General features: G+C 47.1%; 1 protein-coding gene across 1 annotated transcript in view; it reads left to right on the forward strand.

The window, feature by feature from the left end:
• CTNNBL1 (catenin beta like 1) overlaps nucleotides 1-16,713 on the forward strand; it is a 46,899-nt gene extending 30,186 nt beyond the window's left edge. Inside the window, exons 12-16 of the mRNA XM_085558128.1 lie at nucleotides 3,884-3,981; nucleotides 5,029-5,109; nucleotides 10,654-10,791; nucleotides 11,358-11,430; nucleotides 16,465-16,713. Of these exons, the coding sequence (XP_085414254.1) occupies nucleotides 3,884-3,981; nucleotides 5,029-5,109; nucleotides 10,654-10,791; nucleotides 11,358-11,430; nucleotides 16,465-16,553 (479 nt within the window). The 3' untranslated portion in view covers nucleotides 16,554-16,713. The remainder of the gene's footprint in view (nucleotides 1-3,883; nucleotides 3,982-5,028; nucleotides 5,110-10,653; nucleotides 10,792-11,357; nucleotides 11,431-16,464) is intronic.
• The last annotated feature ends 1,483 nt before the right edge of the window (nucleotides 16,714-18,196 follow it).

The following is an 18,196-nucleotide window of genomic DNA, read 5'->3' on the forward strand; positions in this document are numbered from 1 at the left end:
AAATTTATCTCAATTAAAGTGAGCGTGCTCTGTTGCAAGAACATCAGAAAAATAAACTTTCTCAGTCAATAGAAAGAATTTTGTTTTACGTTTAGCTTGATGACTGAATCCAGCTCACCAGGGCTGTTGCATGTGGAGCTTTTCCAACCCTCCCAGGCCCCCCTTCACCCATCCATAAAATTGGTGTTTCTTGCTTGTTCTCATTATTTTAAGATAAGATTTTTCTTGACAAAATGCAGTGATACTCAAGTGGGTTACTCTTTTGAAATGTAGATTATTAATGCACATGGAAGCAAGTCAGATTATTAGATGCTACTCTACTGGAATAGCATGTCCCAGTGCCACCTGCAGTACTGGGATGGACCAATGGCTTCATCCAGGTTTCCCAGCAGCCCTGAAGCTACAGAGCTGTGTGCCTAGGAGGGGTGGAAGTATCTCAAAGAGCTGGCTTGCTTTTTTCTGGTATTTTCCTGCTTGTAATTAGAAAGTACAATTTATATTAAACCTTCTTTACAAGACAGAAGGCTCTTAAATGTGTTCTGCTGGGTTCACCAGATCATCCTGCTTGGCCTCCAAAGGGCTGCTGTCCCTGGCATACAGAACTGCCCACTGGCACTTTCTTGCATGATGATGCTTGCCTCCTCCTCCTCTTCCTCACTGTTGAGCTTCCTCCCCTGCCAGACAGATGTCCATTATAATGAGATGTAAAAAGAAAAAAAATAAAAGTAGGGGGTGGGGGATAATAAAAGCAGAGGAGCGTAGTGTTACAGCTTGATTTGACAGGACCTCCTGCTGTTGCAGCTGCCAGTGCCAGCCATGGAATAGATTAATCTGTATTCCAACACGCCAAGCTGAAGTCAAGATCGATCTAATTAGGGTGTTTTAAACACTGCTTGCATGCTGAAGTCCCTGTGCCTGTCTGGAGAGAGAAGGGCTCCTGAGAGCTTGAGGTGAGGCTGGGCTAAGCAGGACCCCCGTGCTGCTGCAGGAAGCAAATGGAATATGACCTCCTAGAGCCAGGGATGTGTCTGGGATGGTGCCCTGCAGGATTGGGATCGTGGGGAGCGGCAGGGCTTCCAGGTGAGCCAGCCATGAGGCAGCAACAGTGCTACTGGCTGGTGAGAGAGAAGCCTCCTATCTTCTACATCCATGAATTTAGGGGATTTTGGGGTGTTTGCATGAAAAAAGTTGTTCTTGATGCATAGTAGCTGCCAGCTGGTACCTGTTATTTCTGTGAAGGCGCCTTTGTGGTGCTTCAGTACAGCTTGGTTTGGTGTTTGCTTCTCAAAGGAATCACATTTCATCATTCTTTGAAATAGGCCTCATCTGCAACCTCTGCCTCTGGCCTTGTCTGTGCCCTCCCTAGAAGTGATGCCTTCTGTGCAGGGGATGTGGACCTTGGCTGAATGTACATTCCTATGGAGAAGCTCCCAGAATATTCTGTAGCAGGGAGGCTGCCTGTGGCTTCACCCTGGGGCAGTGCACAGCTCATGGCCTCTGTCTGCACTGAGATCAAAGCCAGGCAGCTACAGGTTCTGTGTTCTGGGGACTCAAAACAGCATCAGCTACTCACCATTTCCCAAAGGAGATCCAACCCTGAGCAAATATTGCGATTACAACTTTTAAAATGTTGCACATGTGAGATGGAGGTTGGGTCAGTCTGTGGTAAAATGGTGAGACCCCCATCTGTGGGAACCTGCACCCCAAGGTTAGTGTTTCTCCCTTCCCACGGCTGTGCAAACACTTTAATCCACTGAATCACAGACTCAACCTCTCATTCCATCAAGCTTTGCCCTCATTTTGGCTAGTCCTTGCCTATGGATGTTGGTGTTTATTGGGCCAGGACTTGCATTATCAGGCATAACCTTGATTTTGGGGTGGGGCATAAAGCACACTAGTGCATTATTTTTCAGGAAGCTCATAAAAAACAGTTTAGATAGTTCAGAAATATTTCTGTAAAATATTTCTTTGAACATTTTGATCAGGCAACTGAATATTTCCTGGATTTTCTGCAGTGATATGTTGAAAGAATAACCTTGTTCTCAAAACCTCTGTGTCAGCTCCTTTAGACTTGTCAGTAGTTTTAAAGATTTTATTGATAAAATGGATAAATATCTGCATACAACCACCAAAGCAAAAATGATAGCTAAAATACATTTCCTAGTAAAGGAATATTGGGAAAAAGCAATGAAGATAGATCATTGGTGAGAATACTGCTACTAAAATGCTGCATCAACACTTCCAAAAAAAGAAGGTTGGGGAAAAAAATAGTGTGACATACAGAATGCTGACTTCTTCCTAAACCAGCAGAGCATATGTTGGCATATATGGGGAAAAAAATTCTTCATTTAGGTTCAATTTCTTTCTCCTTAAGAAAATGGGATCTTGCAAGAACTTGAAGGTTTTTACAATGCTTTTAATGTCAACACTTAATTTGGAGTCGCTTTCTGTGGAGTAACAGTTTGTGTGCAGTGGGAGCTGCTCTGACACCCCCGGAGCCATCGTTCACCCCCGTTAGGCTGTCGGAATGACGGAGCAGCCACACGGTGCGGCCACCCGATAAACCTGTTATCTGCCTGCTCCTCCTGCCAGCAACGCTCCCAATCTCCTTGGAACATGAAAAATTGACACCACCTCAGGCAGAAATCTGTTTCCGAAAGGAAGCTCCATTTATAAGCAGCTAATGAAATGGGGGGGGGTGTAAGTGTGCCTGTGCAGCCTCTCCTCGTGCTGCCCTTGTGTGCAGGATGCAGATAATCCGTGCAGCAGGGAGCACAGGCACCCTGGCCAGGCAGCCTGCGTGCCTTCACCTTCCAGGGCCCAGTAAACATGGTGGTGTTGCTCGTTCTTTGTGCTGGACTTATCAATCAGGGCTGCTTGTGGCTCTGGGCTGGGCAGTGCTGGGGAAATGCATGGTGTGACAGCAATGAGATTGTGATCCCTCTCCCCTGCACACTGTGCTTCCCCCTCTGAAAATATCAACTCTTGAGGTCCCATTGCTCCCCACCACCATGGGTGAAGAACTGTTTATTCATTTTCATCAGTCTTGATCAGGAGGATTACAGTGAGGACATCTTGGAGAAGCTAGGGTGGCTAAGCCACCATGGCCTGTGTTTAATGCAGCCATGCAGCTGGGAAGTTGTACTGACTGGTTTGGAAAGGGAAAAAGATTCAAGCCCTTTGCTTTCCCCCACTGTGCTTGGGCTTGAGGTGAGTGGCTCAGTCACCTCTCAGAGTGGTGGGACATTGACACAGGTGTCTCCTGTGTGCTTGCAGCCTTGACTTTTACTTGTCTCCTTGGTTTGTGCTGAAAAATATGCCCCCCAAGTGTAATTGAGAAGACTCTAAACATGTTTATTTGGTTGTTTCTGGTTTGTTGTGGCCCATTTATATTAATTGATGGGATTTTCTGTAGATGAAAGTGGTTGGTTTGAGAATTTTTCCACTAGCTCACAGTACTTCAGTCTCTGCAGGAGCACACTTATTCCCTTTCTCCAGTTCTCTTGTTTCAGTAGCTGTCCCTCCTTTGGTGACCTGAGAGACATTTAGGTTCTGATTTTGGCCAGGGCTCCTTTAGGCACAAAAGAGGAGAAAACCACAATAGACTTTGTGCTCTATGTAAGGTGCTTTAGGTCCCCGAGGCAGAGGAGGAGAAGACCTCACTGGTAGGGCTGGAATGAGGAGCTATCTATGCTCCCTGCAAACATGACTTGTGGCTCTCACTGCTGCTCTCTCTCCTCTCACCATGATGGGAAGGAACCAAGGTTCTGCTTATCAACAGCTACATGCTGGAGTGTTAATCATAAATTTAATGGCAGGTTACAGAGGGAAATAAGCTCCTCTTCCTGATCTCAGCATGCAATTTTCCTTTTTTCATTTCTAGAACATGTCTGTTCCATCCTGGCTTCCCTTCTGCGAAACCTGAGAGGGCAGCAGAGGACACGGTTACTGAATAAATTCACAGAGAATGACAGTGAGAAGGTGAGTGCTGAATGTGTCTCATTCTCTGGGCTGCCAGGTTGGGAGGGTTCTTGCTCAGGGTGCCTGGTGCGCTCACTGAGTTACGAAAAGCCATCCTCATACCTGCCTGCAGAGACTTCTGCTGTCACAGACCTTTGTTCTCTCATTCACATTGTATCTACAAACTGCAAAACTGGACATTTAGTGCATGGCCTCCACATCCCCTGTGCTCTTGTTTTCTGGTGCCCTTGCATATGGTAGTAGCAACTCTGTCCTGGTTTGTGTCTCTGCTGAAACCTGGCCATAGAAGACAATGTGCAGTATTAGATGGTGCTGGCTCTGTGATCAGGATAGTGTGGAAAGGTGCCAGGGTGTCTGGTGGAGCTCTTTTGCAGAGAGTTTAGGAGTTGCTATGGTACACATTTAACATTCTCCACTCTTCTCCTAGAATGTTTCATTTTAGTGGTGTTTGCTCTGGGAAATTCTTCCCAAAATATTTACATGGTGGTGGATAGATCAAAGCTTTGCAGAAAAGAAATAGCTTTTGCAAACTGGGGATCCCAAGGGATTTGTAAATTCTGCCACTGGGAAAATACTGGTTCCTTAGTATTCCTCATTAGTGTGTTTTAAAGGTGTTTTTCATAACCTGTTCTACCAATTGTAGATAATTACTAGACAGTATTTCAGCTGCCCTAACACAGTTCAGAGGAGAGTGGGAGAGCTGGAACATCCAGCACAGATAGACAAGTCCACTGGGGAAGCCAGGAGCCTGGAGGATCACAGCACAGAGAGTGAGCTGGGGACACGTGTCTGTTTGCTGCTGTTTATCTGGCCCTGATGGGAACCATGTTCCCATACAGGATGACATCCAAAGGCCTGCAGCCCCAACATGCTCATCCAACCACCACTTGTACCCTCCTTCTGTAACACTTTCCTTCCTGGGAGGGACAGAGCTGCCTGTTGTTTTGTCAAGGCTGAAACTGAGAGGAAAACAAAATTGCAGGAAGGATTAAAGGTGATTGCATTGTTCTTTTTTCTTGCTTATGTCTCTCTCTTCTCCCCTTGCAGGTTGATAGGCTGATGGAACTGTATTTTAAGTACCTGGATGCAATGCAGGTAGCTGATAAGAAGATTGATGGGGAGAAACACGTATGTATTGCTTAAATTTTGCCAGGTCATGTCTGTAACACCTCTGCACAGCTATGTCATCTGTACAGGACTTCTGGCTCAGCCAGTCACTTTCTCAGGCGTGCCCTCATACCTGTGCTGTTCCTCTTAATTCCTGTTGGCTCACTTTCCAAGTTCCAGGTAACCTCAGATAAAGAGGGCCAAGAATCTCTCTACAAGTGCTTCTGGCTGTCTCTTAGAGTGAATTTTACTAGAAGTACCTAAGTCTGTCTGTGCTTCAATTTGCCTTCACTTTTACCTGGCTGCAGTCCTGCTTGGTTTGGCAGATGGCAAGCAGGTGAAATGCAGAGAGACAATTACATGATAATGTGTGAGGCCTCCTACCCTGGTCTGCAGAGTTGTGATCAGCAATGAGTAAGTGTCTGTGTTGATGAGTTGGCTGAGGAGCAGCCAAGGGCTGTGAGCTCTCTGCACACCAGCAGTGAATGTTTGAGTGACACGAGCCTTGGTACCGCACAGCACTTTCTTGGAACTGAAGCTGGAACAGACCTTTTGAAAGGGAGTGAGCGGCTGGAGTCAGGAAGCAGCTTGCAGAGCTGTTAGTGAGCTTGGCCAGCTTCCCACAAGATTATCTGTATCAGTGCTGGGGAGGGTGTGAGATTGATTAGCAGCGACGGAGAGCAACGGCTGCAGCTGCCGTCCCGCACGCCGCGCTCCGCGTGCCACGGGCAGCAGCCCCCTGCCAGGCCCCGACAAACAGCTGCCTGCCCGCTGCCAAGGCTGCTTCTCCGGGCACTGCCAAGCATTCCGAGGGCACCAGAGCACTGCTGCTGCTCAGAGAGGCACGGGAGTGAGTGATGAATGGAGTTGCTTTTGCTGCCAGCACTCAGGCTCCATATGGACATGGCAGTGTTGCCTGGAGGAAAACAGCGTTTACCCTTTCCTGCTTTCCTTCTGTGCTCTGTCCTTCCTCCTCAGGACAGGGCAAGAAATTATTTATTCTTTACGTTTTGGTGTTGGTGTGGGGGTTTAAGAACTCAAGAACCAGATTGGATTTTTTCAGTTGAAGCCTTGTAGTATGTTGGAGCTGCTTGTACAGAGCCCTAAAATACCACATGCAGAGCAAGGGTATGTGCCCTTTATCCAGGAACACCCTGGAGCAGCCTGCAAACATTAACATCTGTAGCAAACAGCCAGCACAAAGCAGGAGTGGAGGGAATTTGAGTGTAAAGACTCTTCTGTGGAAGTTTTTCAATTAATAACCTATTCATGTCTACTGAATGCATGAGAAGTAAAACTAAGGAATGTCAGATTCTCCTCCTGTATCCAAAATAAATGGACCTCAATTCTTTACTTTCTATTAGAATTAATAATAGGATTTGGCAGAAGCATCTCATGGATGCAACATACTGGCCACAACATATATAAAATATGATGTTCAAGTTCATTCCTAGCTTGGAACACTTTTGGAGAATTATCGTCTGCTTTATTTTGTAGCATCATCAGATGGTCAGTGGTACATGATCTCCTGAGATCTGAAGTGCCTCAAGTGTTTTCCACATACAGAAACAGGCAAAAGCCATCATTCTGTCTGTCATACCGTGGCACTATCTGGCTGTGACAGGATTTATGGGACAATTTAATGTTCCTTGTTGTGGCACATGAATCACTGAGCTGGATTGTATGAACACTTTAGAAACCGTGCTCTGTCCCTGGGGGGCTTTTGACCTTTCCTTTACAGTAGAGGACATAGTACCCCAAAAATCTGGTATACAGACCCTCACCTTTCTTCCTGCCCCATGGAAAAATGGTACTTGGTGAGATTTTACAGGTTCAGCCTACACCAATGAGAGTGAGATCTGAGTCTGATGGACAGAGTATCCTGGTATAAGTCTTGCATTACAAGGACTGAAAAGCTGCTTACACAAGGAATGACTGAGTGCTTTATCTTTAGTAGTGCAGCTGGTATAAGAAGCTCCTGTTCATGCAGTTCTCTTCATTTTTATTTCTTTTAGCTTGGCTTATTTTAGTGATTTGGTTTATAGCCCTGCTTTTTAGCCTGTGGCAGTGATGGTAGAAGAATAGTTGAGTGTAGAAGGGAGGGGAGGAATTTCTGAAGCCAGCTGTTTTGAGGAGGAAGAGTTGTAATAATCTGCACCCTGATCTGGACTGTGAAACAGGATGAGGTCATTGAACCCCTTCTTAGTGTTACCCCCTTGTTTGCTTCAGTGGAATCTGTTCAGAAAAGTTCAGAGATTAATAACTTGGTGATTATCCTAATTGCCTTGGGAAACCCAGGTGCGAAGTCCATGAGAGCATTGTCTCCAACACCTGATGCCTATCTTAGCACTTTTCTCAGAGTTTTTAGTTAATGAAAGTATCTTGTTCTCCTCTCAATTTCTTTAATTATTTCTGTAGGAAATGGTGCAGCATCCTGTGGCCTTTACCTTTCTCTAAAATGAGGTATAATTATGGGTGGCAGCAATAGCCTTGATGATCTCTAAAGATGGTGGGAAATGACAAGAGATACTTTAATATTTTTATAGTTCCACGGAAAATTATGCTCATCAGGTTTATTCAATAAAATATTCTCACCAGACACTTTGTGCTATAATGACTTACAAATTACATGCTAATTGTGGTACAGCTCAGCCACTCCATCCTTGAAAGGAAGAGGTGGAACTCCTAAGATGAGTGGTATCCACAGGTAGGGATAACAGGTGGGGATTTGTGTCAGCCCATCCTTTCAGTTTGGTGTAGAAAGACCGAATTGCTTGGAGCTGTGCTGAGGGCAGGACATGATGGCTGTGAATGTGGCTCTTTGCCTGTGGTCTGAAGGCCCTTCCTGAGCATGTTTTGCGTCCCTCAGCTCTCCCCAGTAATAGACAGAAAGTAGTAAGGGGAGAGACTCCATCCTTAGAGTGAGAGACACGTTGTGGTGGTTGTTCTGGTGCATGGCTATTTGGAATATGCTGATTTTTGCCCACCTGGATTGGCCTTGCCGTTCCACATGGTGACGGTGTATAACCAGGATCCTGGAGATGTTCTTTGTTCTTGATCAGTATCCTTTTGCTCTGCCCAGCTGTGCAGTGCATGCTGGAAGGTGAGTGATAGGTGAGGAAGGAGAAGGATGCAGAAATCTCCTCCAATGCCTGTGCAGAGCAATATGATTTTTGGTACAGCACTGGCACATCCATTGCATCTTTAGGCTTGGAGTCTCTACTTGACACCTCGAGGCCTGTCAGTCCTGCCTCATTAGTGTGAGAGAAGCTCATTTTAGCTTCACAGAAGCCCATCTTATTGCTGTCTTCTCCCATCAGCAAGGGGCATCTCAGTACATATTGCTGGCAGATTAGAAATGGCACCTGAGCGCTCATTTGGAGGTTAGCGACTGACAGCTTTGAAAGAGAGTCCAAGTGGGAAAGGGGCTGCTTGGTACTGTACTGGAGGCAGATTAGCACTGAAAGGGTGGCTGTGGTTTAAAATTTAAAAAAAAAAAAAGACTGTGAAAAGGCACCTTAAAACTGTTGTCTTCTAATTCATATCTGCTTAATTTACTGGCACAAAATAATCTGTGCTGAGAGGGGCTGCTGGAGCCGCCACCGCTGTGTAATCAAGACCGCGGCTGCCTGGATCCAGCTCCTGTGATCGCCGTGCTCAGATCAGAATACAGAGCAGACCTGGCCTTTGTTTCTTGCTCTAGAGATTCAGAGTCCTGGCTTGTGGATGTTTTTCTGCTCAGGAATTTAGCACTGTTGAGCAGAGCAGCCAATGAGCCTGTGTGCAGTGTGGAGTGTGAGCAGTGGTACAGGAGTGAGTGTGTTGTCTTTCTTGAGTGTTCTTTTAGATAATTCAGTCAGTGTCCAGCTCTCTCACTAGCCAAACTCATCATTGTTCAGCTTTAGAGACCAGATTTGAGCCATTTGGCATGGATTTAGGGTGAGGGAAGTCACTCTGCACAAAATTAGATTTTTCTATTTACTGGCAAGAGCTCACATGCAGGCTTTGCCCAGTCATGCCTGTGTCCATGATTTTGAGAATCTGGAGTAAATGACAGTCATACATGTGTTGGAGTGTTCAGGATCTGATGCTAAAGTGTCACATCTGAGTGATGCAAAAAAAATAAACAATGCCAAAGCAATTGATTTCACAAGATGATTAAGAAGGCACTGGCTTTTAAACGTGTTCTTTTACTGGCAGACTGGATTTCTAAGAGGAAAGGAGAAGTATTTCACTACCGAAGCTTTCCTCTTCCTTTCAGGAAGAAGTGAGAAACAGCTGTCTAAGTCACTCCATCAGATTTCTATCCGGGGAGCATCCATTGCCCCGCTCCAGGGAGAGTTACGCAGGGCTCATTTTCCTTCTTACTCCTAAAACCCTCAACTCACCACTGGGTGCGAGGGCTTGGCTTGACAGAACAGCAGAATTCATCAGCCTCAGCCAGCTTTGGTGCTGGTGACCGTGGGTGCGTGGCTGGAGCACGCGCGCCGAGGAGGCACGTCCTCTGGAGCGTTGCGGTACGGAGCACTCGCAGGTGATGGCTCTAATGAGGAAATATTGCTCTGCCAGGCGCCTGCAGAATAAATCACAGAGCTGCAGCCAGCTCGCGGGGCTGACGAGCTGCTTCCTTTGTTTAAGAACAGATCCTGAAGACAAACCCCAAAATGCAGAAGGTGACACGTGACGCAGTTGTTTGGGCCTGTCAGTCCCCATGAGGATGGAGCACAGGCATGTCCTGGGGCCAGCTCAGAGGAGGCTGCTCTGAGCTCGCTGCCAGGTGGCTCATGGCAGTGTTTTGAAGAAGATGAGCTCTCTGGACATGAGGGATGGAATGGAATGGAATGGAATGGAATGGAATGGAATGGAATGGAATGGAATGGAATGGAATGGAATGGACTCTTTCATTCTTCCTCTGGCTTCCCTCTGGTGAAGCTCATGCATACAGAGGGAGGATGGATGGTGGGTCATCATTCCTATGGAAGTCTATGGCTAAAAAACCTTGTTCTGGGTCTGCCCTGGCAGCACCCATTAGAAATAGCTGGAAGAGGCTGGCTGGGCATGGAAAAGCTGTCCTTGTCAGGATTTTCAGATGTGTTTTCTCATGTATCAGTCAGTCATGAAGCTAGAAGCCCAGTAGCTCCTAGAGTGTGCTGGAGTCATGTTCTGCACTGCTGAACAGCACCCTCAGATGGCCAGTAAAAGAGCAGGTTTTGTTCCATTCTGACAAAGGACTTGTAAATCACGGATACATGGGTCTGTTCCATAGTCACACACTCTCACCCCTCAATGTAGAAATGGGATTTGTATGTTTAAATTAAAATTTTGACTTGCAGATGGACACACTTCATGACCAGCAAAGGCAAAACTTCTTCAAAACTGAATGAAATGTTTGGTGAATTTAAATGAATTATTAAAAATACTTTTTCAGTGAGAAATATATGGCTGATAATGCTTGGGGGAACAAAACAATTCTTAAGAAACCACAAATTGCACCAATATTTTTTCAGTCCTATTGGGAAGTGCTTTGAGAGAATCCTCACACCTTTCCTTTGTGTGGCTTTACAGGACATGGTGCGTCGAGGAGAGATCATAGACGATGACATGGAAGATGAATTCTACCTGCGTCGTCTGGATGCTGGGCTCTTTGTGCTGCAGCTCATCTGTTACATCATGGCAGAGATCTGTAATGCCAACGTTCCCCAGGTAAAACTGCATACAAGGATGGCAGATCATCTGTGTTCCCATTCATGGTGCAGACAAGGCTCTACATCTTTGCAAATGCTGTGTTGAGTAATTGTTTCTTTAATTCCCTTTTGGGGAGGAAATCTGTTTATTGCACTTGTGTCCATACAGCTCCATCAAGTTGCAGGAAATAGGGCATTAGTGGGGACAGAAGTTGATTGTTGTCACTAAATTTATATAATCTGTGTGAGCAAGGTCAGGGCTTGAAATGGAAAGGCCATGTTGATGCCATTGCTGAGGGAGCAGGGGGAAGGGACCCTGCACAGTACAGCTTTTCTTGATCTGTGCAAAATGCTGCATCTCTGCTTCCTCTGTGAATACATTTGGGTTTGTGAATGCATTCTGTGGCTTCTTATTTCTGTGCCGTGTGCCTTCTGGGTGTTCCTGAGCAGATGCTGAGGGCTGCCAAGACTGAGTTGGTTTTTGTGGCTCTCAGGTCTCTGCTTATCCCTCAAAGTGGGAAAAAGTGGGGCTGTGCATGGACACATGTTGAAGATCTCTTTCTTCTCTGTCCTACTCCTCATCAGATTCGTCAGAGAGTCCACCAGATCCTGAACATGAGAGGCAGCTCCATTAAAATTGTTCGACACATCCTGAAGGGTGAGTAGAGATATTTTTGTGCAAGTGTCTCATCGCTACCAGGGACAGCTTGGTCATTGCTTCGCAGGATGAGCCTTCACATGTAATTCTCCTTGGCTTCCTGAGCATCTCCAGGCAGCAGCTGAGCAGTGTTCTGAGATCCTGGCAGGGCTGGAATCACCCTGATTAGTGGCATGCTTTGCTTTGCCTCCGAGTTAGGACACTTGCTGTAGCTGCTGTCAGAGAGCAGCACATCACTGCACGCTTCCATCAGCTCCAACCTGGCTGGAATTCACTGCTGACATTAACGTGAGAGTAAATATTTAAGGGAAGTGTACAGGCCTGCTAGAGGGAAGAATAGTGGAGTCTTGTCTTTCATTAACATGGCCTTGCACTTTACCATCTGCACCATATTAGTACCCGTGGTGTATTTGTCTTGTTCTTAGTGTCAAATTAATACAGATTATAGCATTAAAGTATCCTCCATAGCTTTAAAATGTAGCTGTTGTGATTTGCAATCACAGTTTTAAAGTACTGCTTGTTATTTTTAATGCTCATGGTGAATTAGAGCAATGCCTGTTTGAGCTGTGGCCCTCCTTGGCAGCCTGCTGTCCTTCAGCAGCAGCAGCCAGTGGAGCTGGGGGAGAGGAGGGCAGGACCCAGCCTCTTCCCATGGCCCCTCGGAGCTGAGAGGTTTAGTGGGAGCAGCAGGGAGCCAGAGCTGCCTGGAGAAGATGCTTCCTTATGGAATGTATCTGCTCCAAAGGGGCTGTGCTGTTTTCAGTGTGAGGAGAGGAGTCTATTTTTCTTCTGGAGGGAAGGGAAGCTTGGCAGCATTTCTGGGATAGTGGGCTGTGGGATGTGTTTCAGTGTTTTTGCTTTCTTTGGGAGCAACAGTGTTCTCCTGGGCTTTTCTTCAACAATGGCAGGTACACACTGCTTATTTCCTGCAAAACCTGTCGGTTTTCTCCCTTCTCAAATGCAGGAAAAAAGGAATCAGAAGGCTGGCTGGTATGACAAAATTAAGAGTGATTTTTCTGACAGTGTGAAATTACTTGCAGCTATAGGCAATCTCATTGGCCCTTGTCTTTAGCCACAAAGTGCAAGCTAGTGCCTGCTGGTGAGCAGGGGGCTGCATAGGATGTCTTTCCTGATTTTAGTTATGATACTTGGAAATTCCTGCTTCTAAACTGTCCCTTTCCAATGTGGAGTACGGCACACGTCCCTGTTCAGATTCCCACACTTGCCCTGGGCTGTGTGTCCCTGAGGGAGTTGTCTGCACACCTTGCTGGATTTGCACACCTCATGGTCATGGCTCTGGGGTGTTGACTTACATACCAAGATGAATTGGAAGGCAGCTGCATTAAAATTTCATCTGATTCTTTCTTTCCCAGACAGTGACTTGCATTGTGAAACTTCCTCCACGGCTGTATTGGGTGTTGCAAGCTCAGGGTCGTGCTGGGTTGGGTGCTCTCACCCTCCCTGAAGGGGCACATTGGCTTGTTAATAATGCAGGGATGGATGCAGAATTTGGGCTCTGATTGCAGCTCTTCCCAACTCCTATACTTGCCAGTTTTAGAGACTTCTAGAGACAATAATCAAAACCTCAGTGATAAATTTCTTAGTGGATGCTTGTGAAGTCCTGCAGTGGGACCCGGGGTGCAGGAGCAGCACTGGGTTCAGCTGCAGTCTAGGCTCTGAAATTTGAACATTTCAGTAGTTACACACCTGTGTCCACATGCATAGTCAGCACAGATTCACCAGCCTGTAACAGCAGCAGCACCTGCTTCTCTGAAGGAGTCAGTTCCCTGGACACAGCTTCCCAGGGAAGCAAAGGGGTTGGAGCAGGGATTTGGGTGTGGACCCTGCAGTGTGCTGCTGGGATGCAGGGACCAGCAAAGGGCTTCCAAAACTTCACTGGAGTCAACTGCACAAGACTCTCTTGCATGCGACTGAGAGATCAGGAGCTTGAGCCTTGACTGGAATGTTTCCAGGCTACTTCCCAACTTGCTCTCAGGACAGATGAGGACTGGTTTATTTTTACTTTTTGTTCAGTGTTTTGCTCTTGTTCAGTTTTTATTTTCTATTTTTGCATACTAATTAGGTGCTCGGTTTTTAGTTTGATTTTTATGGCCTACATATTCTCCATGTTTCTCTGGCAACCTGACAGCTGATGGATCCCTTGGGGTAGCTCAGAATTACTTACGATGCAGGCAAGGAAGCAACACTGTTTTCTTATGGTAGAGCTTTCAAGGGGGAGGAGTGGGCAGGGAATAACGGGAGGCTCATTAATGCATTTCTGCAGGCTGACCAGTCCTCCCACACTTCCTTTTTCTGGAAGATCAAGTATTTCTTGCAACAGGACAGTTAGTTTATGCTTTGGAAGAAAACAACTGAGTGATGTGTACCTTGGCTAGAGAGATGTTTTGGGGATGGAGGCTGGACTGGGGATGGCAGCAGTCTGTATCTTGGGGAGGTGCCTGGTCTCCATCTGTTATTGGGAATGGAGCGAGGCACAGGCCTTTCTGAGGTGATACTTGGCTCTGGAATGGCAAATCTCCCTGTTCCTCACTGGCCCAGAGGGACTAGCCATTGATCCTGGCTCCCTCAGGAGCTCTGTGAGAGCTGCCCCTGCTGAGGCCCCCTCTCACACCTGTGTCAGGTGAGCAGGCACACTGGGAGCTGGACACGTGGAATGTCTGCTGCACATTCCAGCCCAAACCTGTTAGCACAGGTAAACACAAAGGAAGGGTCAGTGTGCTCTGAGGATGGAGCCCAGTCTGGCTCATGGTGCCTCCATCTGTGCAGGCTCCAGAGCTTCCAATATCCATTACAAGCCTCAGTATTTCCCAATTGATTTTTACTGTTCTGTAACCATTGTATTTTGTCTAATGAAGCAGAAACCAATCTTGGGCCTTTTCCTTTTGTGTAGCTACAGCAGTGTGTAAGCTCTGGTTAACTGTTGGCAGGGGCAGCTTACATTTGATTTTTTTTTAGCAGTCTCAGTGAAGTGGTGGAATTTTAAATAAAAAGTAAATACATAAAATCTCGGTTGGAGATTTACTTTTTTAAGCCTGATTCTGGGGGTTTTATCTGGTGTTTTCAAGCTGCTAATGCTTCAAATGAGCATTAGCAGCTGTCATAACCCAGTAAACATTCTGCCTTGGATTAACTGGAATTTTAGTCTTACAAAGTCTAGATGTTTAGAAGGAGAAATGCTGAGCTTTCGGACAAGATAAGAAGAATTTGTGTCGTGTTTTTGTTTGGGGGATCTCCCGGTACAAAGGAAGGGCAGTGTCATTAGTAGCACTCAGTGGCTCCCTGCTTGAGTCCTAGTCCAAGCAGTCTGGCCGGCCTTACAGCTGGGGGCAGAGCTGCTGGCTGTGCCAGGCTTGGAGACTGTGGCTGTCCCTCACTGGGCTTGGAGAGGCCACTGCAGGTGGGAAGTGTTGCCCTTGGGCTGCAGTGAACTCCAGCACTCGCATCCACTGCAGCTGTTCCAGAGGCACTCACCCTGATGGAGCATGGAAGGGACTGCTGGGGACAGAGCTGCTCCTCCACCAGCCCCAGCACTCAGGCTCTGGTACTGCCTGAGGGGACAGGGGAGCCTGAGCAAAGGGCCAGCCTTGGCTGGGGAGGGGAGCCCATCCCTGTGCACTGGGATGATCTCGTGCCCGAGGTTTGGATCCCCAGCGCAGCCCAAAGCACAGCAGGGCTGGGCTGCCTCGCAGCAGTCGGTCCATACACAGGGAGCTACAAGGAATCTGTCCTTGTAGGAGCTTTCTGCTGCTTTTAAGAGCTGTGGAGAGCAGCTCCTCCACTGAGAGAAGTGCCCGGAGCTGGTCCCTTTGCTGAGACAGTGGGCAGCTCAGGTTCACCTGCAGCAAACCTCAGCATTACCACCTGCTCATGTTACAGGTACTGGAGCAGTTTATAAATATTAAAAATATTTTTCCCAGAGGCTTGGCAAAGAACTCTACTGCTTTTACATGGAGAAAGAGAGAGTGTGTTCACACAGGAGGGAAGACTCCCACATCAGCTAACTTCTGCCTGTCCTCACTGCTTTCAGTGCTCCTGTAACAAAGGCTTTGATGGAGCTCAGAGCGTGTAGCTGTGCTAAACGTATAAATATTAAAGCAAACTTTCTGCAGCAACTTACCATTCAGTGCTGAATACAAGCTGTTCTGTTTGTTTGGAAGAAGGAAAAGAATGCAAGCAGGCGGAGGCAGGGAAGTGCTGTCTGAAGCATCAGCCTGCTCCTGATTCCTCAGATTTGTTCAGCTCCTTGCTTCTGCAGCTCAGAACCTGCTTTTTATATTTTCTTTTTAAACCGTCTTTGAAAATGCAGGTTCTGGTTGCAAGAAGGAGGGAGCTGGGAGGGGATGAGAGCTGCGAGCTCCAAATGAATATCAAGAAGGAGAGCTACAGAGGGAATGTTTAGTTCTGTGGTGTTTGGCTGTGTGCATGGATGGGCAAGACCGTGGTCAGGGTCTGGTGTCCTCTGCCTGATGACAAGTAGTTTGGTTTGTAGTTAAATCTGAACTGGTGGCTTTTCTTCTGCATGGTTAAAAGCACTGGGTAGATGGAGGAATTGGGGTCTCCTCAGCAAAAATCCTCTCTCAGGATGCTTGGACAGCAGTCAGGTTAAACCCAGGACTGGGAATGATTGACAGTTGTCACAGACCCCACTTGACCTTCCCTGATGATGCTCAGTGTCCAAAGGGACCTGGGATGCTGGTGATTTGCAGTGATTTATGGTACTGTTTGCATTTCTTGGGCATAATGCCACGATTCCCATGCCAGGGAATGGGTGCTGCTGTCTGCTTGGGCCAGAGCAGGGAGCTCTCTGTGTCTGTCTGCCTCAAAAGCTTTAATGAGCATCAGCAGGTGTTTGTTATGCAAAGCTTTAAACCATCAATGCTCCTTGCATGAATTCCCATTTGGCTGTTTACCGTAGTGTGGGTGTAGATTCCTCTGTGGTGTCTGCAGGAGTTGCTGTCCTTTGTTTGCTGCTGCTGCACTCACAGCCTGTGTCCCTCTGCTCTCTCCCTGCAGAGTACGCGGAGAACATCGGGGACGGGAAGAACCAGGAGTTTCGGGAGAGTGAGCAGAAGCGGATCCTGGATCTGCTGGAGAATTTCTGAGGACCTGGGAGACACCTCTGTGTCTGCCCACAAGGACGTGGTGCCAGTTCTCCCTCCTCCTGGCCCTCCTCCAGCCTCTATTGCACGATGAAAGTGATGTTTCTATGAAACTGCTTCTAAATGGGATTTGGGAGATATTAAAGATTGTGTTTTTTTTTTAGTTCCTGGTTTGTTATTTCAGCAGTGTTCTGTGAGTGGGGCTGCAGCTGCATACCCAGCACAAAGCCAGCATGAGGTTCTCATCTTTTTTATCTTTTTCCCCCTAAATCAAGCTGCTAAGGATCAGTGTGGAACAATACAAATGTGTATGTGGCAGGGAGGGCAGAGAGGAAGCCCGCATGGCTCAAGAGACTGTTGGCAGGTTATTCCAGCCTGATCCATTAATGAAAATGTACAAGCCTTGCTCTGATGGGAACAGGGAGAGGCTGAGGTGGTGGTGTGTGTCCAGTTCATCCCTTCTTCAGTGGCAGATAAGATCCAGGAACTGGCCATATCAGCCATTCCTGTTAAATCTTCCCAAAGGTGAGTGGGAATTGAAAGTAGGTTCTGGCACAGGCTGGTCACTGTTCCCTCCTGAAGAGGGAAAAGAGGGAATGAGTCCATTGGGGTTTTACCCAGAACTAAGAGTGAGGGGAGGTAAGCAGTGACATGCCCAAATTCCGTTGCTTTCCTTTCACAGTCAGCTTTGGGTCTTGGCTGTGTTTGTTCAGTAGAAAACCAGTGTTGTGGTTCCTGGACAGGGAGCTTGGCTCCTGGAGCAGCAGCAAGTCCCTGAGAGCCCCTGCCTGCCCCGGGGAAGGGGTCACAGCTCATTCTCATCACCCTCTGCACCCCGGTGTGGTTTTGGGTGTTGTGCCAGACTCCAGTGCTTCCCTGAGCCGGGACTCCCAACTGGGATAGGAAGTAGCAGAGGATATTTTCTTGCATCCTCTTTTCTGCTGCTGAAGTTAATGACTGTCATCACAAGCCATCGTGGCTCCCGCAAGCTGGGCCGTGCCTAATTTAGAGAGATTTGCATGCTGGCAGCATTCATTTTTTATCTCCTAGAAAAATGCATTGTCAGGCAAGCTTAAAGGCTTCCTTCAATCCTGACTGCACAGGCACTGCTGGCCTGGTGCTATTGAACGCTGGTGTTCAGGGCATCAGCATGGAAGTCGTGGCTTCAGCTGCCACAAAAAGCTGCAAAAATATGGTTTTTTTGTGCAGAACTTGTCAAATTCCTCATTTCTTTCTTATGTTTTCAATCTGCTTCCTTAAAGGTGTTTTTTCCTTTAGCTTTCAAGTATGTTTAGGTTTTTACTTGAGTCTGGGAATTATTCCCTTTCCACACCAGTGGAGTTGTGGTCAGGGCTGATCTCTGGTTTCCCCTGGAAGATAACTGGCTGTCCCCTCACACTGTGCTTGTGTTGGAGGAGCTGAGGAGAAGGGGAGGGATAGGGATCTTAGAGAGTTTGAGGCAGAGCAGAAAGGGGACTTAGTGAATGTGGAACAGTTTCAGCTGAGAAGTGGGGCCATGTATCTGGGGGAAAAAAGGACAGGGAAGGTCTTGAGAAAACTTCAATAAACTGCCTAGGAGCAAAGTAAATTTATAAATCTGAGTGTCCATTTGCAACCTGATTTTGCTGTTTGCTGCACATGTGTGT

The sequence above is a fragment of the Lonchura striata genome, chromosome 20 (assembly GCF_050655825.1).
Source record: "Lonchura striata isolate lonStrDom1 chromosome 20, ASM5065582v1, whole genome shotgun sequence".
Lineage (NCBI taxonomy): Eukaryota > Metazoa > Chordata > Aves > Passeriformes > Estrildidae > Lonchura > Lonchura striata.